Source organism: Mytilus californianus, unplaced genomic scaffold (genome assembly GCF_021869535.1).
Source record: "Mytilus californianus isolate M0D057914Y unplaced genomic scaffold, xbMytCali1.0.p SCAF_4, whole genome shotgun sequence".
NCBI lineage: Eukaryota > Metazoa > Mollusca > Bivalvia > Mytilida > Mytilidae > Mytilus > Mytilus californianus.
Window position 1 is genome coordinate 45,200,904 of NW_026262690.1, and position 24,305 is coordinate 45,225,208.

Consider the following 24,305-nt stretch of genomic DNA (forward strand, 5'->3'; position numbering starts at 1 on the left):
ACATCTCGAACGACCAAAGCCAAATATCTAAACGCCAGTGATGTATAGATACGGAAACACGTAACAAGCAATATCATCAAACAGAACATTAAAATGATAGCCAAATTCATTATAGGTCAAGGTTTCTTGAGCAAGTTACTTGTACTCAATTTTCATTTTGAAACAGTCGAGGGTGTATCAAAAATGTTAAAGCTTTTAACAAGAATGTTATCTGCTCAAGCACACTTATGAAGACCGAATTAGATATTTGGGGGGCGATCATTTGATTCTCTGGGATGGGGCCAGTTTCGTCCACTGCATTCTGTTTGCAGACGCAGTGGAACTCATCTGCTTGACATTCACCTTCAAACATTTTATTGTTTATTTATATTAACTGTCAAATAATTCAATAAAATTGAAAAATTAACAGACAATGAATGAAAACTAAAGAAAAAATGTTAACTTAAAGTCAAACTTGGTGGAAACATTTATAATTTCATTAAAATTATACATGTTTTAAGCCTTGTACAAATGAATTTATCTTTTTTGTTATACAAAATTGAGAATGGAAATGGGGAATGTTTCAAAGAGACAACAACCCGACCAAAGAGCATAAAACAGCCCAAGGCCACCAATGGGTCTTCAACACAGCGAGAAAATCCCACTGTATATAAATAGTTATTTTATAGTGGTTAAAACTGCTGTTCTTATTAATTTGTTGTAGATAAATTCAAAACTATATCAATTAGTTTCTCCAGCCATTTCCCGACATTTATAAATCATTATTTTATTCTGGTCGCCAAAAGTTTGTTTTGTTAAAACATTACAGAAAACAAATGAAGCTGAAATATTGTGAATTTTAGTAAACTTTTAATGACTTAAAGAAAATGGACCGAAAGTAGGGTGAATTACAGAGGAAAATTAGTCATATCTATTACACTATTCCTGCTAGACAAAAATACATTTCTATACGTTCACATCTTTTAGATAAGCGCAAAAGGGAGAAGAAATGCATACATTTTTTGATTGCTTTGTACATTAACTTGATTTTTAAATTGTCTTAAAACCGTTATTTACTTACAATTTTTTTCATCACTTCCATCATTACAGTTTTGTTGCCGATCACACTTTAACGTTTCTGATATGCATCTTTTACTCGTTTCGCATTGAAACTCATTGGACCTGCAACCACCTAAAACAATGGAAGTATTTCTAATTTGCTTCTGTTTTTATTTATATATGCATCGATCTACGTTTAACAATTTTATCATAGACAAATACCACAAGATAGTACTTCATGAATAAAAAAGATATAACGGATACCCGTGAATTTACTTTCTGGACATTTCAAGTTATATTGTAACAGTAGGTATAAAAGTAAACTTCGCCACGTTTGTATGAAAAATTTCAAAATGTTCCTTAAGGGCATACGATACAGTAGCAGGGGCAGATAATAACGTTTTCAAAACTTTTCGAGTTGTTTTCGCGACGTTGTTAATCAGAACGTTGTAATTTCGCGATGTTTCTAATAAGAACGATTACATTTCGCGACGTCGCTTTAGATGTAGTCACATTTGCGGAAATCCACTGACGTCATAATCCCAATTGCGCGAATTTGAAAAAAGTACCTGCAATGAAAATCGGCCAAATCACGAGAATTGTTATATTTATTCATAATAAGGAAGTCAACAATATTAACTTCGAATGGAAAAAAAATCAAATCCACATTCTTAATTTTGTATGTCTGTTATTTCATATAGGAAATGAATAAGAGATATGAAAAACATAAGACGTCGATGAGAGAGAAACCCAACTACACAAAAAAAAACATAAGTAATTTATATAGTAACTTCACCATTTTGCTAACTCTAAATCGTAATGAGAATTGTACGGATAAATTTAACAGAGACTATCAACAAAATGACAAAAAAAACGTAATAAATAATGACAGCACATCTTACTGTTCCTGACTTTGAAAAGGTACATTAAAGAGTTTAACGGCATTTTTAGAATTTAACCCGTGGAATATATAAGTGTATGAAGAAGAATTGTCAGTTAAAATGACTCAGTTATAAGCCCCGTAGTATAGACCAAAAACAAAAACGCACCCGTTGATGTGCTAAGCATTTCCTCTATGTACATATTGAGAGAGAAAAATCGGCACACAGGAATAAGGTATTTGACAGACCAGAGTTGCAACTCATTGATGTTAAGTTACTTACCAAATACGAAGTCTTTTTGTAAAGTAGTTTCTCAGATAAGAAACAAAATATTTGTTGGACCGGACAAACAATGTGGTTGCACTCACTATAGCTAAGGTAACTTATCTATTGATACAGAATCATTAAATTTCATGCTCTAATATCAACTACTGTATGAAATGTTATACTCAGTTAATTGAATAAGCTGAACCGATTTAATGTGGGTATGATTTTGTGTTCATGTAATGCCTTTAGAGTAGGTCGTTAGTTTTCTTGTTTGAATTATTTCACATTTTCATGTCGGGGCCTTTTTAAGCTGACTATACGGTGTTTCTTTTTCTTTTCTTTATTTTTGTGTTGAAGGCCGTAGGGTGACCTTTAATAGCGTTTATCTTCGTCATTTGAACTATGGTTGATAGTTGTCTCTTTTACAACCATACCAAATGTTCTTTTTTTATATCATCCCCCTTACTTTATAATTGTTGCACATTTTGTCATGTCGGGGCCTTTTGAATAATTAAAACTATGTTCAAGCTGTGTTGTCTACATGAATTGTATGACTAATGTCGGACAGAGTTGCAAATTAATTTTTTTATTATATATATCTTGTTTTGTTTCCGAATATTTCTTTTCTAAAAGTAATTTACTAGAATACTTTTTCTATCCAAGTTTCGTAACAAAAATTCATAAAGGTTTGGCAAATATGATGCTATTTTACGAGGAGCCAGCTTTATTTATTTTCATTATTAATATCATTGGTTTAAAAAAAAACACCTTGGCTCTACCACTGAAATTGACAACGTAGTATAGTAAACGGCGGGAAAGATTTCACGACGTTGTTGCGAATAATTCCAACGTAGTTTGGCGCCTTATTGGCAAACGTCCCGTTTGCCAATAAAAATAAAGGTTTATTGCTTTTATTGAAAAAACAAGCACATGGACCCCCAGTTTTTTCTTTTGCAATCGATCAAGTTCTGTTTCAAGAACGCTCCGCCAAAATTTTAAGAAAAAATCAACGATAGAATTTTTTCTGCACTTCTGTGTAGACGCAAAAATATTTTCAACTTCTTTATTTCACTTGTATTAAAAGAATTGAGGATATAATTATTTATTTCAACCGTTAACTTGTTACAACATGCTGATGCCATGGATCAAGGGAACATTTTACAAAAAACCCGGTTAAATTATGACTGTTGGTTCAAAAGTATTGGTACTTTCCTTAAAAGTCCTTATTTATGAAATTTCAGGGTTTTTCCTTCAAATATGCAAATTTCGAACCAAATTATCCAAAAAAGTAAGTCATGAAGGTATATTTTACTTTGCATATTTCAAAAGTACACATCGAAATTGACCTTCTACCAAAATTTCAAGAAAAAATCAACGAGGGATCTCTACTGTATCGTATGCCCTTAATTTAGAACTAGGTTTCAATTGTCAAGTATAAAATTGAGAATGGAAATGGGGAATGTGTCAAAGAGACAACAACCCGACCATAGAGCAGACAACAGCAGAAGGTCACCAACAGGTCTTCAATGCAGCGAGAAATTCCCGCACCCGGAGGCGTCCTTCAGCTGGCCCCTAAACAAATATATATACTAGTTCAGTGATAATGAACGCCATACTAAACTCCAAATTGTACACAAGAAACTAAAATTAAAAATAATACAAGACTGACAAAGGCTAGAGGCTCCTGTCTTGGGACAGGCGCAAAAATACGGCGGGGTTAAACATGTTTATGAGATCTCAACCCTCCCCCTATACCTCTAGCCAATGTAGAAAAGTAAACGCATAACAATACGCACATTAAAATTCAGTTCAAGAGAAGTCCGAGTCTGATGTCAGAAGATGTAACCAAAAAAAATAAACAAAATGACAATAATACACAAATAACAACAGACTACTAGCAGTTAACTGACATGCCAGCTCCAGACTTCAATTAAACTGATTGAAAGATTATGTCTTCATCATATGAATATCAGGCACAATCCTTCCCGTTAGGGGTTTAGTATCATACCATCATAACATATATGAGAAGAACATAACCCGTGTCATGCCAACAACTGGTTTTTAAATAAATGTGTTTAGTGCCGATGCAAAGACCCTATAAGTGAATCAATATTAACGCCAAAATATGCAATCTTTAATGACCTGACAACAGTATCGTAACTATATCCCTTCTTAATAAGTCTCGTTAAAGGTTTTGTTAGCTTCAGAGGTGAATACTGACATTTTTGTGCTTTATAAAGAATATTTCCATAAAAAATTGGATGTGAAATACCTGAACGTATAAGAAGTCTGCATGTTGAGCTATATTTACGAATGATGTCCTTATACCGATGATAAAATTTAGTAAATGTTTTGACTAGTTTGTGATATCGAAAACCCTGGTGTAATAATTTTTCAGTAATACATAAATTTCTCTCGTTAAAATCTAAAACATTGTTACATACACGAGCGAATCGTACAAGTTGAGATATATAAACACCGTAAGATGGTGACAAGGGAACGTCACCATCTAAAAATGGATAATTAACGATAGGAAATGAAAAATCATCTCTTTTATCATATATTTTAGTATTAAGATATATCTTAATACCGAACCACGTTTTACATATATCGCTCATCCAGTCTACAAAGTGACATGGGATGATTATCGCGCTAAATTGTCCTGTCTACAGTTTATAATATGTTCAGGTTTTTCCGGTAAATTTATCAATTGTGTCAAATTACTTTTCTTTAGCGGCGTGTCAAAATGGGTAAATGGAAACTTACAGTTAATCTCATCGCTACCATCTGCACAATCATTTTTTCCATTACACTTTTGTGATTCGGGTATGCAAAGTGTGCTGGTTTTGCAACGGAACTCGTCTGATCGGCATTCACCTTTAAAAAAAATATTTCCTATTGTGATAAAATCTTGTCAGAGCTGATTTAGTTCAAACTTTGTGGAAATGTCACATTTATGATCCCCTTCAGGTTTAGTTGATGACCGGTATCCTCATTCAACATTGTCGCCACTCGTGACAATTTGGCGATTTCAAGATTTAATTGCTCATCTTTCGATGCATATTACTGATTTGATGTGTGTTTCAGTACATAAAAATTATGTTTTAGGGGGTGGTTTTATAGTTCAAAAGTACAGTAATATTTGTGATTATTCAAATTTGATTTAAGTAAGTTGTATCAAAGGATACAACTAGTGTTCATGGAAGGTTCAATGTTAAAAGGCTGGTAAATTGTTGTGTGCAATGGACGGTGTAATTTGAAAGATAGTTTTCAGTTAGATTTCTTTCATTGCAATTGATCTTTAGAATCAAAAGTTGTTCATGAATATTTTATTTTGGAATAACTTATCGGAGGTAAACAAACGTATTGTTTTAGAACAGTTTTTCTCATCACTTTCATCAGGACAATCTGGTATCTGATTGCAGCGTAAATACTTAGATATACACTTCTTACTGGCAGCACATTCAAATTGGTTGGTTTTGCATTCACCTTGATTTAACAGACATTTTGTGTGTGTAAATAAGGGAAAAGTTGGGGTTTTTTCACTTATATAGATATTTAATGTGAAAATACAATTTCATCCGCAGGAATATGATATGTAAAAACTACTTTATTTCACACTCAGCTTATTTTGATATGTTTTTTTTATAAGTTAAGGAATTGTGCTAAAAGTCTTTCTTTTTTGGCTATATTGATTCATTTATAAAAGAATTATTATACTGTTGCTTTTTGATCACTCTACCTGATATTTGGGGGAAATGATTCGAAAATTGATAGTTTAAAGCGAGACTCGTGCGCTCCGTTATTATTTATGACGTAGATGTATGAAGTACAGCCACCGATATTACAATGTACCTAGCTAAACCTCCTTCTTGTATGACAGTTGTTTAAAGTTTCATTATATTGGCAACATTTGGTTAGCAACCCAAACAGACGTAATAGCTTAACGTGATCCCACTTGGGATCCATCACCAAAAACTGTGTAAACATACATGTAAATATATCAATTCATTCAAAAAAAAAATTAAGAATGAGTTATGGTAACAAAATACTTGGAACACCCCTAATAAAGCAATAGCAAGTCAATTATTCGTTATGGGAAACCTTCAAAACAATTTGGATAAAAAACAAAATAAGAGGTGCACAAATGGCACTATTGGGTAAGGTTCTGAGATAGTTTTATTAAATTCTGATAATGAGAAGGATACACATGAGTACGTTTGTTTGCATAAGACAGCGTCCATATCATGCCTATCTACTCCGCAAAAATCACTTGGATGAAGAAATTAGATAGGAGGTACGCAAGAGCATCACGTGAGTAAGAATGAGTGAAAGGTTTACAAACTTCTGAAAACATTTAAGGAACAGTCGCAGATACAAGTTGGGTGGATGGAGGACTGGATGAACGAACATCGGACGAAGGACCCGATCACTATTTACCACCTGATTGTAAAAAGGGGAATTGATGACTTGCAAGTTACTATGGACTACTTTTTCTACGTGGCTAGATATTTTGTAACTTCCAATATTCGCAATGTCATCTGCAATTTGTTTATAAAGAATAGTCGAGGAAATAAATAAAGCAGCCCATATGTGTGTTTGTAACGTAACAGGAAGATTCATAAGTTGCAAGAAGGTAAATTATACCAACTCATGTTTCGTGTTATTCCACTCAAAGAGACTTCTTGCCAAAATAGAATGTTCAAAAACTTGTGAGAATCAATTATTGCTTGATATCAACTCTACTCGACTTATTCATTTCAATATAATAATAAATAAGATTTCCATCAGTTTCATAATTGAGATATGAAACTTTACTTTCATTACGGTTAATACCAAATAAGATATGAAAATAAACTTTGAATATTTATTCGTGCGAAACGCTTTTTTTTCTGGATTTTAGTCCTACATCTAAAACGACCAATGCCAAATATTCAAACGCCAGTGATGTATAAATACTGAAACATGTGACTAGCAATATCATCAAAAAGAACATAAAATGATAACCAAATTCATTATAGGTCAAGGTTTTCTGAGGAATTTGGTTTTTTGCAACCAATTTTCATTTTGAAACAGTCGATGGTGTATGAATTGTTTATGCTTTTAACAAAACCTTTAGCCGCGCAAGCTCGCTTATGAAAACCACCTAAGATATTTAGGGGACGACCATTTCATTCTCTGGGCCGGAGTCACTTTTGTTTACAACTGTCTCTTGTATTCTGTTTGCAGAACTCATCAGCTTGAAATTCACCTTCAAGAATTTTATTGTTTAACTAAATTAACTGTCAAATAATTCAAAAAATTGAAAAATTAACAGACAATGAATGAAAACGTAAAAAATAAAATGGTAACTTAAAGTAAAACTTGGTGGAAACATTTATAATTTCATAAAAATCATACATACAAATGAATTTTATATTTTTTGTTATAATGGATATAAATAGTTATTTTATAGTGGTTATAATTGCTCATTTTATTAATTTGTTGTAGAGAAATTCAAAACTATATCAAATATTTTCTTCAGCTATTAAGCAACCTGTATAAATCATTATTTTATTCTGGTCGCCAAAAGTTTGTTAAAACATTACAGAAAACAAATGAAGCTGAAATATTGTGAATTTTAGTAAACCTTTAATTACTTTAGGAAAATGGACCGAAAGTGGGTTGAATTACAGTGGAAATTGGTCATATCTATTACACTATTCCTGCTAGACAAAACTACATTTCTATACGTTCTTATCTTTTAGAATATCGCCAAAGGGAGAAGAAATGCATACATTTTTGATTGCTTCTTACAACAACTTGATTTTTAAACTGTCTTAAAACAGTTATTCTCTTACAATTTTTTTCATCACTTCCATCGTCACAGTTTTGTTGCAGATTACACTTTAACGTTATTGATATGCATCTGTTACTCGTTTCAAAAATGTTAAAGCTTTTAACAAGAACGTTATCCGCTCAAGCACACTTATGAAGACCGAATTAAATATTTAGGGGGCGATCATTTGATTCTCTTGGATGGGGCCAGTTTTGTCCACTGCATTCTGTTTGCAGACGCAGTGGAACTCATCTGCTTGAAATTCACCTTCAAACATTTTATTGTTTATTTAAATTAACTGTCAAATAATTAAAAAAATAAAAAAAATAACAGACAATGAATGAAAACTAAAGAAGAAAATGGTAACTTAAAGTCAAACTAGGTGGAAACATTTATAATTTCATTAAAATTATACATGTTTTAAGCCTTGTGCAAATGAATTCATATTTTTTGTTATAATAAAATTGAAAATGGAAATGGAGAATGTGTCAAAGAGACAACAACCCGACCAAAGAGCAGAAAACACCCCAAGGCCACCAATGGATCTTCAACACAGCGAGAAAATCCCACTGTATATAAATAGTAATTTTATAGTGGTTAAAACTGCTCTTCTCATTTATTTGTTGTAGAAAAATTTAAAACTATATCAAATAGTTTCTCCAGCCATTTCCCGACATTTATAAATCATTATTTTATTCTGGTCGCCAAAAGTCTGTTAAAAAATTACAGAAAACAAATGAAGCTGAAATATTGTGAATTTTAGTAACCTTTTAATGACTTAAAGAAAATGGACTGAAAGTAAGGTGAATTACAGAGGAAAATTACACTATTCCTGCTAGACAAAAATACATTTCTATACGTTCACATCTTTTAGATAAGCGCAAAAAGGGAGAAGAAATGCATACAGGTTTTATTTCTTCTAACATCAACTTGATTTTTAAATTGTCTTAAAACCGTTATTTACTTACAATTTTTTTCATCACTTCCATCATCACAGTTTTGTTGCCGATCACACTTTAACGTTTCTAATATGCATCTTTTACTCGTTTCGCATTGAAACTCATTGGATCTGCAATCACCTAAAACAATGGAAGTATTTCTAATTTGCTTCTGTTTTTATTTATATATGCATCGATCTACGTTTAACAATTTTATCATAGACAAATACCACACGATAGTACTTCATGAATAAAAAAGATATAACGGGTACCCGTGAATTTACTTTCTGGACATTTCAAGTTATATTGTAACAGTAGGTTTAAAAGTGAACTTCGCCACGTTTGTATGAAAAATTTCAAAATGTTCCTTAATTTAGAATTAGGTTTCAATTGTCCAGATATATCTTAATACCAAACCACGTTTTACAAATATCGCTCATCCAGTCTACAAAATGACATGGGATGATTATCGCGCTGAATTGTCCTGTCGACAGTTTATTATATGTTCAGGTTTTTTCGGTAAATTTATCAATTGTGTCAAATTACTTTCCTTTAGTGGCGTGTCAAAATGGGTAAATGGAAACTTACAGTTAATCTCATCGCTACCATCTGCACAATCATTTTTTCCATTACACTTTTGTGATTCGGGTATGCAAAGTGTGCTGGTTTTGCAACGGAACTCGTCTGCTCGGCATTCACCTTTAAATTAAATGTTTCCTATTTTGATAAGAACATCAAACAAGTAAGTCTTAAAATAAAAATTGACTAAACTCAAATAAAATCTTGTCAGAGCTGATTTAGTTCAAACTTTGTGGAAATATCACATTTATGATCCCCTTCAGGTTTAGTTGATGACCGGTATCCTCATTCAACATTGTCGCCACTCGTGACAACTGATTTGGTGTGAGTTCAAGTTCTTTAAAACTATGTTTTAGGTGACGGTTGTAGAGTTCAAAAGTACAGTAATCTGTGTGATTATTAAAATTTGGTTAAAGTGAGTTGTATCAAAGAATAAAACTAGTGTACATCGAAGGTCATATGTTAAAACTTGGGTAAATTGTTGTGTGCAATCGACAGTGTAATTTGAAAGATAGTTTTCAGTTAGATGTCTTTCATTGCAATTGATCTTTAGAATTAAAAGTGTATAGTGAATATTTTATTTGGAATAAATTATCGGAGGTAAACAAACGTATTGTTTTAGAACTTACAGTTTTTCTCATCACTTTCATCAGGACAATCTGGTATCTGATTGCAGCGTAAATACTTAGATATACACTTCTTACTGGCAGCACATTCAAATTGGTTGGATTTGCATTCACCTTGATTTAACAGACAACATTGTGTGTGTGTGTAAATAAGGGAAAAGTTGGGGTTTTTTTTTCACTTATATAGATATTTAATGTGAAAATACAATTTCATCCGCAGGAATATGATATGTAAAAACTACTTTATTTCACACTCAGCTTATTTTGATATGTTTTTTTTATAGCTAACAAGTTAAGTAATTGTGCTAAAAGTCTTTCTTTTTTTGTTATATAGATTCATTTATAAAAGAAATATTATACTGTTGCTTTTTGATCACTCTACCTGATATTTGGGGGAAATGATTCGAAAATTGATAGTTTGAAGCAAGACTCGTGCGCATATGTATGACATTTTCTATAAAATATATTGATATATCAATGTAGTACGGCATGATTGTGCATCAGATATTACTATATATAGTATGGAATGATTATATATCAGAATGTGAAGAACTTTGAGTTTGCTTTAAGTAACTGAGAGCATTCTTTGGGAGATATTGGTATACAACAATCTAACGACAAAAATAACCAAAATTTATTTAGAGGGAAACATACAGTATTCAACAATAGACGGGTGTCTATACAATATGCATATATGTATCGTCTCGAGTAGTATAAACGTAATGAATTAAATCATAGAGAAAAAAATCAACGTAACACTTACCATCAACACCTAGTTTTCAACATTACAATACATTAAGATGTAACTTTAAATTTATATCTTCTTTCGATTTTCAAATCGTAGTCAAATTGTTTCTCTTATTCTGCATGAAGTTTTACTTGTTTGATAGATACAGTAAATGCTGTTGAACTCGCTCTTTTTGTTAACTTTCTTATGCACAAATAAAGATTTAGCTAGTTGGATAAAATAACAACTTACATTTTCGTTCATCACTACCATTTTGACAGTCTCTTTTACCATCACACCTCTTAGAAGTTGGTAAACACTTTTTACTCCTCTTCGTACATTTGAAAGTATCGCCAATGCAATCTAACAAGTTGAAGAAAGTACATTGTAACAGTCAAATAAAGCTGGCCTTAGCAAATGACCAAAATACATTCCACAATTGTTGACATTTCCGATTATAAAGTTATGAACAAATCGATAAACTATTCCTGTATAAGATGGATTTATGGTCACACCAACAATTTTACCAATCAGCATTTAGAACATATGTAAACATAGTCCTACTTTGACAAAACATAGTGCTTTTAATATTGTTGTTTACTTAAACTAGCCAATAAATTTGCATAATTGAAACCTTGCTATGCTGAAAGAGAAATTTATGTGGCCCATTTTGAACCCATTTGTCCAGAAATGTTAATGACAAGTTAACGGTAGGCGTCATGTATAGTTTGAATGTTCAAGATTTTCAGAAAAACCAGATTGCCTTCCGAAAAAAATGAAAACAACACGTTATAAATTTGTTGCGTCCAAATCGTCGAAACGTCATGTGTCACTGCACGATTTTAAACATTGGTTGAAAATTGGCACATAGAAAGGTGGTACATGTGCAATTTAGAATATATATGATATAAGAAGATGTGGTACGATTGCTAATGAGACAATTATCCAACAGAGTTCAAATAACATGGACTTAAGCAATTATAGTTCACCGCATGGCCTTCAACAATTAGCAAAAACTCAAAACGTATAGTCAGCTATCTATACCCCCACAACACTTACAAAGGAGGAAATCCTGGATAATCATAGGTCTGTTTTATGTTTCTTTGGAGTTTCAACCAAAGATGAAGAACTGAATTTTCCTTCACTGTATTGGATACCGAAACTACATAAGTTCCCTTACAAACAACGTTATATTGCTGGGTCTTCCAAGTGTACCACGAAACCTCTTTTAAGTTATTAACATCAATTTTATCAGCAATCAAAGCCGGGCTTCAAGGTTATTATGAAACTACCTATTCTAGAGGTGGCTTGAATCAGATGTGGATACTAAAAAATTCCAAAAATCTTTTAGAGTACATACAATCTAAGACTCTATTATCTTCCAATAGTATTAAAATATTTAACTTTTTCAAACTTTACACAAGTATTCCCCATTCATATCTAAAAGACAAATTGAAAGAGTTGGTCCTGCTTTGTTTCATAAAAAATGGCCAACGTAGATACAAGTATCTTGTCTTAGGGAGGGATAAATCGTTCTTTGTAAAAAATCACTCTGATTCAAACAAAAAATTCTCTGAAACTGACATCATCAAGATTTTGATTCATGATTGACAACATATTTGTTGCGTTTAGAGGACGAGTTTTTTCAACAACTAATCGGCATTCCGATGGGAACCAACTGTGCTCCTCTTCTTGCCGACTTGTTCCTTTATTCATATGAGGCTGACTTCATACAGGAAGTTAACAGTATCCTTTAACTCCACTTTCCGCTATATAGATGATATTCTCTCACTAAATAATTAAAAACATGACTATCTTGAACGCATCTATCCCATCGAACTTGAGATAAAGGATACAACAGATACAGTTAAGTCTGCCTAATATCTTGATTTACATCTAGAAATTGACAATGAGGGTCGGTTGAAAACAAAACTGTACGACGAAAGAGATGATTTCAGCTTCCAAATTGTGAACTTTCTATTAGTATGAAGCAACATTCAAGCAGCGCCTGCATACGGAGTATATATCTCCCAGTTGATACGATATTCCATGGCTTGTACTTCCTATCATGATTTCCTTGATAGAGGGTTGCTGCTCACTAGGAAGCCATTAAACCAAGAGTTCCAAGTGGTGAAGTTGAAATCATCCCTTCGTAAGTTTTACGGACCCCATCACGAGTTGGTTGACCGTTACGGAATATGAAGTTATGAATTATGAAGGCAACGGATATGTTCCAATTGTCGCAACTACAATCCCGTCCCCTTTTCCCCGAATATGACCTACCGAATTAGACTCATCACCGGGCTTGTACTAACATGATCAACACGACGGATGCCACATGTGGAGCAGGATCTGCTTATCCTTCCGAAGCACCTGAGATCACCCCTAGTTTTTGGTGGGGTTCGTGTTGCTCAGTCTTTAGTTTTCTATGTTGTGTTTTGTGTTTCGTGTACTGTTGCTTGTCTGTTTGTCTTTTCTTTTTCAGCCTAGGCGTTGTCAGTTTATTTTCGACTTATGAGTTTGAATGTCCTTCGGTATCTTTCGCCTCTCTTCTATAAAAGGCCACCATATGGCAAAATGTGAATCAATTCAAACAAACAAAATCAAGCAGTCTGATCTATGACCAACAATAAACGAAAAACAGATATAACACAGGTGCGGATGCAGAAGGGGTGCACCCGGCGCCCGCCTCCCAAAAAAAATAAAAAAGGTAATAAAGGTAAGATTACATCCGATGTTGTGCCACAATTAGGTGTTTTGGTTCTTAATTATCAGGACTTTGTTGTATTTTCATGATATGCATTTGTGCACTTATGTATTTACATGAATATGGTATTTTATATGTTTATCTTGTGATCTGAATAATAGAGTATCATAAAAAAAAGGATGTAGTTCTTTACTCTAAATAGATGCGATTTTCATTGAGTGTCATCGAACTGAAAATTAGGTACCTCTGAAACTAAGCGTTTGGACGAAAATAATCAACAAGGTAGGATTTCCTTTCAGTAAAACCTTTTCTACCGATTTGTTGAGGTGAAACGCTTGTTTTGTTTTGGGTTGTTTTTTTCATGAGCAGCCTATACGGTGATATAGTTTCACAAGCTTTTAATCTCAGCAAATCGGTAGAAATGGTTTAAATAAAAGGAACAAACGCCTTGTTCATACATTTAGTCCATATGATGCGTTTCAGTGGTACCAGTTACTTGAATTATGAATTATGATACACTATTACTTCAATTATTTCCATAAAACGGAGAACAAATTAAATATAAACATGTATAGTCACCAACCGAAAAAAAAAAGAATTAATCATAGAAAAAAAATACATGTATAGTCACCAACCGAAAAAAAAAGAATTAGTCATAGAAAAATAAATACTAGTACACAAGTTATTTGAATTGTTAACGCTTTAAGTTTTCTTTACCCTAGTTCAGCAGTTGTTCTGTCCATCACAATCAAAATGCCTGTTGCATGAAATGGAATCTTACTTTGAAACACCTAGTGTAGAAATGCCTAATCCATACCTTAGATGTATGTATCGGCTAGTAATGTTAGGTTGTTCAAATGTTAAAAAAGAGTTAAAGATCACGTCATTACTTGAAGAAAAAAACATCTCATTCATTTCAACGAAAAGCATTAATCAAAATGAATCCTTTTGAAAACTATAAAACAATAAAAAGACAATGAGACAATTATCTAAAAATGACAAAAGACAAGGATGAAAACTACTACAGGTTACCGTACACCCTTGAATGAGCAAACCCATATCATATAGTAAGCTATAAAAGGCCCGGGATGACAAAATATCCAAAATATCAAAAGAGAAAACCAACGGCCTGATTTATGCTAAACACAATAAACGAAAAACAGTACCGACAAACAGCAAACCCATGGTAAACATTGAATTACATACTGTGACACATTAATAAAAAGATAATGAGATGTGGTATGGTTGCCAATGAGACAACTATCTAACATGACAAGGATATAACCAATTATAAATCAATGTACGAAATGCCACAACAATAAAAGGAACATAAAGCACTGTACGACATTCCACAACTACAAAAGGAACATAACAATCAGTTTTCTATCTGCTAAAAAGACTTACACAAATGCATATCAGCACAGAACATGTATCTGCAAGGCTATAGGGAAACAGGACAGAAACTTATCACTTTAAGGATATTTCTTGTTCTTGTATGTTATAATTTCTGAATAAGGCCTCCTCAAGAAAACAGATTAGTGATGTTATTTGAGTTACACTACTCATTATATGATTTTAAACAAAATATTAGATCTACTAATAAGGAACACGGGAAAGAAAACTATCATATTCTTACTTAATGACAGCCATATTAGGTCTCCGGCATTTCAGAATAAATTATGAATCGATAAATCCTTTAAATTGTAATAGTTTGGTTCAAATTAGTCTAATGATCTTTGGGAAGTTTTTTCAATTTATCTTCTTTCATTTAAGACGCCAAAACGACGTACTAGAAGGTAGTAGAAGGTGTAGAATGATGAAAGTAAGTTCACATGACATCAAACGACGTACTAGACGATTGAAGATGGTGTAGAATGATGAAGTAAGTTCACATGACACCAAACGACGTACTAGACTATTGAAGAAGGTGTAGAATGATGAAGTAAGTTCACATAACACCAAACGACGTACTAGACGATTGAAGATGGTGTAGAATGATGAAGTAAGTTCACATGACACCAAACGACGTACTAGACTATTGAAGAAGGTGTGGAATGATGAAGTAAGTTCACATGACACCAAACGATGTACTAGACGATTGAAGAAGGTGTAGAATGATGAAGTAAGTTCACATTGACCCTTTGGACCTGTTGAGTGAAAAAATATAATATATATATATGTAGGACTCTGAACCGCGATGGTACTCTGAACCGCAGTGGTCACGCTGATGTGCGATGGTTTAACGCTGAAGTGCGTTTATGATCACGCCGAAGTGCGATGGTGGCATTGTGACGCTGTTTTGTTGATAGCTACGCCGATGTGAAATGGTGGTTACGCTGATGTGCGATGGATCATATTTTTAATGTTTTTCATGTTCACATGTCAATGTAGAACTCAATTTGTTTGTTAGAAGTAGCTTTTCGTTTTTTTTATGTAAATTATCGAGAGTATAACCCGTTTAATTCAAAACAGTCATGATAAATAGTCATTGGATTTTCAGTCCTCACTGTGACGGTGTAGTGTACATTATACTTTGTAAATAGCTTAGACAAGTAACAGTCGTTCATACAATCGTTCAGAAATTGAGACTACATACAAAAGCTATTTTCCTTTAAAACCAATACCAACTGCACTGACTGAAAACATTGGTTAGTCAGACAAAATAAGCGTAAAATCTATACAGCTGCTGTGAATCAGAACAATGAATAAGATAGATCGCCGATGTTTTTACTGCAGCTGGAAAAAATATTGAACGTTTGGTATTTGTATACCAACTTATAAAAAAATCAAACTCTCGTAATAATTGAACATCTGTAAATTCTAAACTAGCCATCACGCGTCTTATAGACCATCGCACATCAGCGAAAGGACCATCGCACTTTGGCGCAGACCATTGCACTTCAGCGTGACCATCGCGCTTCAGTGTCCCATCGCACCTCCGAGTCCTATATATATATATATATATATAATTGTCAGTAACCCACAATAAACTAATGTACGTTGTATAGGTTAAAAACTCACCACTGATGCAGGTGTATCGAATATTCAAATAAACAGGGATGCCTTGGCATGGATGAGCATAGTCCTTAGTCGATGCCCTCAAAGAACAAAAATTTGTTCCATCACATTGCATCTTAACCTTTTTAAGCACATTGTTTTGTTTACCACAGAATTGTTTCCATATGCCAAATCGTGGGCATGTGGTTAAGGTTCTCCTACCGAAAGTTGCTGAATTTATTATTATAATAGTACTTTCTTTGCACTGTATCTTTCTTTCTTCGCCTTGACATATTATTACAGGGCGAATTGCTCCTGAAACAAAATATCATTTTACGACACCAAATCAATGTTAATAGCGGCGAACGAATCGATGTGTCGGAATTGATCTTAATATGACACGCTACGCTAAGAGACGAAGTTCTAAACCCAGAAAATTAGAATAACATGGGAAGGTGTAATGTTTCATTTCACTCCTCTTAGAAATAAAAGACAGTAGGATGTCCACTGTAAATATGCAGTTCTTTAAACTGTTTCCTCAAATCAAAAGAAAAATAATCAAGTACATAAACAAACTAATTTTCTTTGGAACAAAACTAAATTAAGTTAGAATACATAAAATATCAATGCTTGCTTATAATCTCCTTAAGTTATTTGAATAGTTTTACCGCAGTAGGTATAGTGTTCGGCTGGGATCGTGTTTTTTCGAGTGATTTGATCGGGTTTTTTTCGGGTGTGAACACGTTTTTTCGAGTGAATGTAAACAAACAGACTACCTTCCTGGTTAGACGAAAAAAAAGATGCCAGAACCTTATATACAAGATTATAGAAGGTAAATTAGTATTTGTGATAAAAATATATTAACAACCCTACATTATTTTGTTTTAAAAGCGTTTAATTTAGCTTTATAATGCTTTATTTCAAAATAAGGATTATAAAGCCATTTTTTGTACACATACCAATGCAAATGTCAACGGAAACGCATACATGGAATCTATATATACTTAGATAGACAGATACTTTACAAGAATTCTTGTTTTTGCATTGAAAAGAACAATTTGGAGAGTAAATTCATGTTTACATGTCCGCGTTTTTTCGAGAGCAGTCCGTGTTTTTTTTTTTTGAGTGCGTCCAAGCTTGTTTTATCGAGTGAACAAAATCCTACGCCTTAAAATGTAATACGTATGTCGGTGATTCAAGTTTAAAAACAATGAAAAGGTCCAAATAAAGTATTTTTCAAAGCACGAAACAATGCATTAAACCAGTTTGATAATGCTGTATTAACACTTACATTTCACAAAAGGCATCGTTCATTTGTATCCAGTAATTTTCATGTTAGTGTACCGAAATGGATTTCATACGGTAAATATTTCGTGATGTAAACAATCTTTCTGTTAGCTCAGACATGTTGGATTGAGACGTAAGTACACATAAAATTGAGAATGGAAATTGGGAATGTGTCAAAGAGACAACAATCCGACCATAGAACATAGTTTGTAATGAGGGTAAATGTGTGTTTTTTAACGGAAAATACATCCTAAATGTTTCATTTACTATGTATCTTGGTGGTAATATGTTTTATCGTTCTAGAAATGGAAATCAAAAACAATGTTCAAATGCTCCTACTGTGAAGAGAGGTCTGATCAAGCATAGCATATGCTTGGTCACACAGGAATAAATCACCAACATAGCTTCATCCATCAGAAATTAAAGGAATAAAAATTGACAATGTATATTTGTGAGGTGTACGAATATTTTATACACATTTCGTTTTTCTTTATTATTTCAAAAGGATCGTATTAAAGCTTACAAATTATTTATTCCGTTATTTATCAAATACATCGGATAAATCCCCAAGTTAATCATCCATGATTTATAACAAACCTTTCTAAAATTGTTTACCTCGAAGGGTGACTGTGGAATATAAAAATGGTCACTAGATCAAATTTATTTGTTCAGTGTATGTTCACTTGTGTTAATATGTCTTTTGATTGAGTTAAGCCATTTCAATTGATATTTTATAGTGTGTCTTTCTATGTTGTGATGTAACACTATTGTTTCAGATAAGGGTGAAGATTTGGTACCATTAAAACCGTTTAAACCCGCTGGAATTGTTTGCACCTGTCCTAAGTCAGGAATCTGATGTTCAGTAGTTGTCGTTTGTTGATGTGGTTCATAAGTGTTTCTCGTTTCTCGTTTTTTATATATAGATTAGACCGTTGGTTTTCCCGTTTGAATGGTTTTACACTAGTTATTTTGAGGCCCTTTATAGCTTCCTGTTCGGTGTGAGCCAAGGCTCCTTGTTGAAGACCGTACTTTGACCTATAATGGTTTACTTTTATAAATTGTGACTTGGATGGAGAGTTGTCTCATTGGCACTCATACCACATCTTCTTATACCTACTTAGGTCCTCTTCCGACCGGCAGTAAATCCCTAGCCAAAGTACACAGCCAGATCCGGTCAGAATGGGGCGTAAAGAGAGAGTTTCATGCTCACTGCAAGATAAGGGGTCAATAGGTGGCTTGTTGCAAGGCAAAATATCTGTCCATATCCAATATACCCTAATTTTCAGTGAGTCTAAATTTCCCGACCTTCATCCCGAACATCCTCGGTTGCAGGACCTACCTTTTGGATTTATTGTTAATTTGTTATATATTCCATTCCATTCAATTCAAATGTTATTGTATTTTTTTAGGGGGGGGGGGGGGGGGGGGCTCTTTGAGTAGAATATTTTGGTTTTTATTGATTTTTTTCTGATTTTTACTGCTGTTGCTTAGTTTTCTTGCTCCTATGTTTTTTTTTCGTCACTGTTATCAAATAAAAAAGTATAATTGATTTAAAAAAATCAAAGGTAGCATGAAATGAAATTGAAAATATTATGAGTCCGTGTATTCGGTTCTAAAAACCGATTTAAAAGCGACCCAATGATTACTTTGATATCATAATATTGCAAGATTATGATAAAAATGTTTTCAGAACAAAAAGTTATCATTAAATTGAAAAGGGTTAAATTTGATCAACATAGTAATATGTTTTTGGGACTTATTAAGAAGACATAATATTGTCCATCGCTTAATTACAGTTACAAACTAGAAAAAGTCAGTTTTAAGCCCTGGAATGTTTCTTTTTTATTCACATTTTTATTTAAAAACCCGGACCATCTGTTGAAAAATCCGGACGTTTTAAATGTTGCTCTCGAAAAAACACGGACAATATAAAACACTGAATTGTTAGTGAACTACAAGGAAATTGAGCGTCATTTGTGCTCAAAACATGTATAGCATTCAGAATAAGATGAAGAGTAACGAATAAAACTATTATAGTCGCAAAATAGCAGTAAATCTATCTGATCGCATGTAATATCACTCGAAGAAACCTGATCTACACTCGAAAAAAATGAACCGATTCTCTCGAAAAAAACACGATCTCAACCGGACACTATTTATACCTCCCGTCTTTATGTCTGTTTGTTTTGTTCACATATCATTGTCAATATAATGGAAATTTATACGACTGTCATTCAAGTGAGAGGTTTAGCTAGCTATAAAACCAGGTTTAATCCACCAATTTCTACATAAGAAATTGCCTGTACCAAGTCAGGAATATGACAGTTGTTATCCTTTCGTTTGATGTGTTTGAGCTTTTGATTTTGCCATTTGCTTAGGAACTTTCCGTTTATAATTTTCCTCGGAGTTCGGTATTTTTGTTATTATACTTTTTACATGCATTTTGGAATTTTATGAAGAAGGGTAATTATGTTTTTTTGCTACCCTGCTTTTTGTAATGTATTGTTATTCTATTTTTCTTACCTTCGCTGTCCACAGAGCTCAATATCATCAATATTACAACCTTAATAGCTTGTTTCATGTCTTACAGAATAGGATTTTTATCAAGTTTTACAGACGTCATTTACATTAAAATTACTAAATGTAATCTCTATCGGAGACTTATAATGATTTTATAAAGGTTTGGTGTTGTATGAAATAATTAAATTAAACGGCTGAGTATTAACTTGTTTATATACTTGTATGAAATGTTTAAGGAAGTTTCAATATGCTCAATATACTCAACATAAGAAAATAAGCATTACTTTCATTTGAAGATTTAATTTTGAATGTATGATTTTATTGATATTTTTGCATAATTAAGGTACATGCACAAAATATACAAGAAACACTGCAAATAGAAATTTTGAATAAATAAAAAATTGCTTCAGTTGATCCTACGAGAAAGTTTAATTTCTCAAATTCAAAATCTCATGCATTCCGTGGTTTTAAGATATCGACTCGTAAACCTTGTAGAATATGAGAAATTATGAGGATATTTCTTAGATAATTCAATTTTGGATGTAATACGTCTTCTGATTGGCTATACGTTTTTTTTTATCTATCAGCTCATAGACAAAATTTTGTCATGTGACCATGAGGTCATCAACGTTTTTTTTTGTATTTTACTACTTAAAAATGGAATTTTGAATTAAACAAGCATTCTGTGAGTATTGCATGGCAATACATAGTCCCCTACTGGTTAAAAATGCATTGTATTGGAACAAAATTCTTACTTGATCTATAACTTGTCATGGTGTAAACTATATAACAAATATCAAGTCAATATCTTCAAGCATGAGGGAAAAAAAAGTGTTGAAAACTGATTATTTAAGTGAAGGACCATAACTCTGCACAAAATCATCAGACCGGAACAAAATTCGCATTTGATCTGTAACTTGTCATGATAAAACTATATACACATGTACCAATTTTCAAATCAATATCTTCAAGCATGACGAAAAAAAAGGGCGGAAAACTGATTATTTGAGTAAATTTTCTAAGTCCAAGGACCATAACTCTCCACAAAATCATCAGACCTGAACAAAATTCAAACTTGAACTGTAACTTGTCATGATAAAACTATATACCAATTATCAAATCAATATCTTTAAGAATGACAAAAAAAATGCGGAAAACTGATTATTTTAGTGAATTTTCTAAGTCAAAGGACGATAACTCTGCACCAAATCATCAAACCGGAACAAAATTCGATCTTGATCTGTAACTTGTCATGATAAAACTATACATCAAATATCAAATCAATATCTTTAAGCATGAAGAAAAAAAGTGTGGAAAACTGATTTGCCGGCCAGACAGACAGACAGACAGACAGACAGACAGACGGACGGACTTCGTCGGTAGGGGACTAATTATAAGGAATGACTGTAATATTTTTTTCTGTCTATTCGAAATAACCTAAAAAATGTGTTGAACACTTTTGAATAACCAGCTACGCGGATTATTCAGTGTGCACCACATTTTTGATGTTATTTCTTCATAGAAAGAAAAAATATTACAGTCATTCCTTAAAAAGCATTGTAAGTGCAAGAGATTAAGTATGAAAGAAGGCAAATGCATTATTTTTTTTAAATATTTTTTAGTGTTTATTTTTTCATGTACTCTTACTTAGTGGTGTGAACAACTTATGGCAAGATACTACATGTATTATATAAACAATATTTCATTCCGAGCTTTAGAAAAAAATATTTTGAGAAAGTAATATTAAATATCGTATAAAATCTAAATATGATTGAAATGAATCGAGATATAAAGGGACATTTCATATTTAAAGCCGAAATTTCAAACCTTCTCAAGCAACAACCATTTTGATAACAGAACTGCTAAACAAAAGCGAGAATCTGCTTATGAAAATAACTTACTCTTCTAACATTATTTCTGCATCGTGAATCCTAGAAAGTCGTTATGACTGTTACCGATGCATGCTCTTGACCACTACGTCAAGCATCTGTTACTCATAGCTTATCGAAAATATAAGATACAATGGTTTACACTGGAAACAACTAGCAATAAGGACAGTGAGTGTGGTATGTTAAATAAGTATGAATTAAAGGAGATGCTGGGTATACGGAAGAGACACCTAGAGGTTAGCATAAGGACTTCGACAATAGACATATATCTACACAAGATACCTCTAATTTTATTCCAATGTGTGAAGCCTGGCATACCTTTTACAAAACCAGATACCTCTAGTCTTAACCTAAAGCATGTCGCCTGACATATCTTTTACTAAATGATACCTTTAAGTTTAATCCAAACTGCCTTTTCGCCTGAATTACCTAATACAAACAAGCTACGGTAAAATTTACCTCTAGTTTTAGCCCAGGCATTCGGGTTCACAACTGTAAAGTGTGCATTACATTATATAGTTTGAAATAAATGAAATATATTGCAACCAAATTTTACTACCATATTACAGTTTTATTTATTTTTTTATTTCAGACAATTCCATAGTGTTGGCTTGGTTTTCCAAAATTTTGGCCATCAGTGTACTTGATGAAGTAAATTCCTTTTGACTAATAATTTAAGGTAAGTATGATTTTTTTACTTTCTTCTCTATTTCAAGAATGTGTTTCAATATTTAAAAGAGAGTAACTATATACAAACTGATATGTTTCACAATTCCTTTAAAATCATTCTTCACCTTGTTTCTTTTTGCATCTCCATGTAACACGTAAACACACAGCTGATCCAGGGCATGGTTTTTTAAATACGGGGACAGATGTGTCTAATAAACACGATGTATTCTCATCACAAAGTTCTTTAACTTCACTAAGAAAATTGTTTTTAGTTCCACAAGTTATCTTTTTTTTGCGCCTTTTCCTTCCAAACCGACCAAAGGTTGCCTCTGTAACTTTTATAATTCTTTCCTTTTTGCAAACAATTCGATTGGTCTTGCAAATGGTGCGAGTTTTTGCTGAAAGAGGGGAATGTCAATATTCTACAATTCATATACGTACACCTTTGATATAAACACATACACACACCTTTGATAAAATAAGTATACAATGATGAAAATACTTATAAGCATTGGCGCATATAGATTCCATGTGAAACCCGGAGAACAACCAAATCTCTTTTAAAAATTATATGATTAACACTAGATGTTTTTAATTCTAGAACAATTGTTATTTGAATATTTTCTACATTGATTTTTATTTTTAGTCTTCGTAAATTTTTGTTATTTCACATATATTTTACCAATGTTCTCCTCTCGGAGTATTGCAATTAATTTTCTGAGACTTTCATTAAGTTACTGTCATTCCTACCTGTCAAAAATTCTAATTGGCTTAAAATAAGAACTGAAAAAAATCCCAAATGTAGAATTCGCATCGTTATTTTGAGAACCCAGTTGTATAAATATAAATAATCATGAATATTAACATTAATAATCATAAATATTTGATAACCAATGACGCATTCATGTAGAAATAAAGCGATTACTTCTGCAAAATGAACATTTCATGATTCTTTAAATTGTAGTTAATATCAATCAAACTGTTATGTTAATTACAATGGAATCTAGTTGATAATTAAAATAAGCAAAATTAATTCAGAGCAAATTATCTACATGCTCTCTTAGACTTTTTTTTGGAAGAAGTAAATGATGTTCTATCATAGATATAAGAAGATGTGGTATGAGTGCCAATGAGACAACTCTCCATCCAAGTCACAATTTGTAAAAGTAAACCATAATAGGTCAAAGTACGGCCTTCAACACGCTGCCTTGGCTCACACCGAACAGCAAGCTATAAAGGGCCCAAAAAATGACTAGTGTAAAACCATTCAAACAGGAAAATCAACGGTCTAATTTATATAAATTTACGTGTTTGTTTTTTCTTTTCTTTCTTTTCTAAATTCTATGATTTCTATTTGGAATG

General features: G+C 32.7%; 1 protein-coding gene across 5 annotated transcripts in view; it reads right to left on the bottom strand.

Moving 5' to 3' along the window:
• The window catches only part of LOC127738092 (LDL receptor repeat-containing protein egg-1-like), a 35,377-nt gene extending 11,617 nt beyond the window's left edge, over nucleotides 1-23,760 (bottom strand). Inside the window, exons 1-9 of one of the 5 annotated variants that reach the window (XM_052249191.1) lie at nucleotides 23,694-23,760; nucleotides 23,069-23,341; nucleotides 16,603-16,893; nucleotides 11,127-11,237; nucleotides 10,151-10,261; nucleotides 9,531-9,641; nucleotides 8,973-9,083; nucleotides 4,953-5,063; nucleotides 1,061-1,171 (exon numbers count right to left, since the gene is read on the bottom strand). In XM_052249191.1, the coding sequence (XP_052105151.1) occupies nucleotides 1,061-1,171; nucleotides 4,953-5,063; nucleotides 8,973-9,083; nucleotides 9,531-9,641; nucleotides 10,151-10,261; nucleotides 11,127-11,237; nucleotides 16,603-16,893; nucleotides 23,069-23,341; nucleotides 23,694-23,757 (1,294 nt within the window). In that variant the 5' untranslated portion in view covers nucleotides 23,758-23,760. Of the gene's footprint in view, nucleotides 1-1,060; nucleotides 1,172-4,952; nucleotides 5,064-8,972; nucleotides 9,084-9,530; nucleotides 9,642-10,150; nucleotides 10,262-11,126; nucleotides 11,238-16,602; nucleotides 16,894-20,388; nucleotides 20,465-23,068; nucleotides 23,342-23,693 lie in introns of those variants that run through there. The other 4 variants (XM_052249195.1, XM_052249194.1, XM_052249192.1 and 1 more) reach the window with 4 other exon arrangements.
• Between the last annotated feature and the right edge of the window lie 545 nt (nucleotides 23,761-24,305).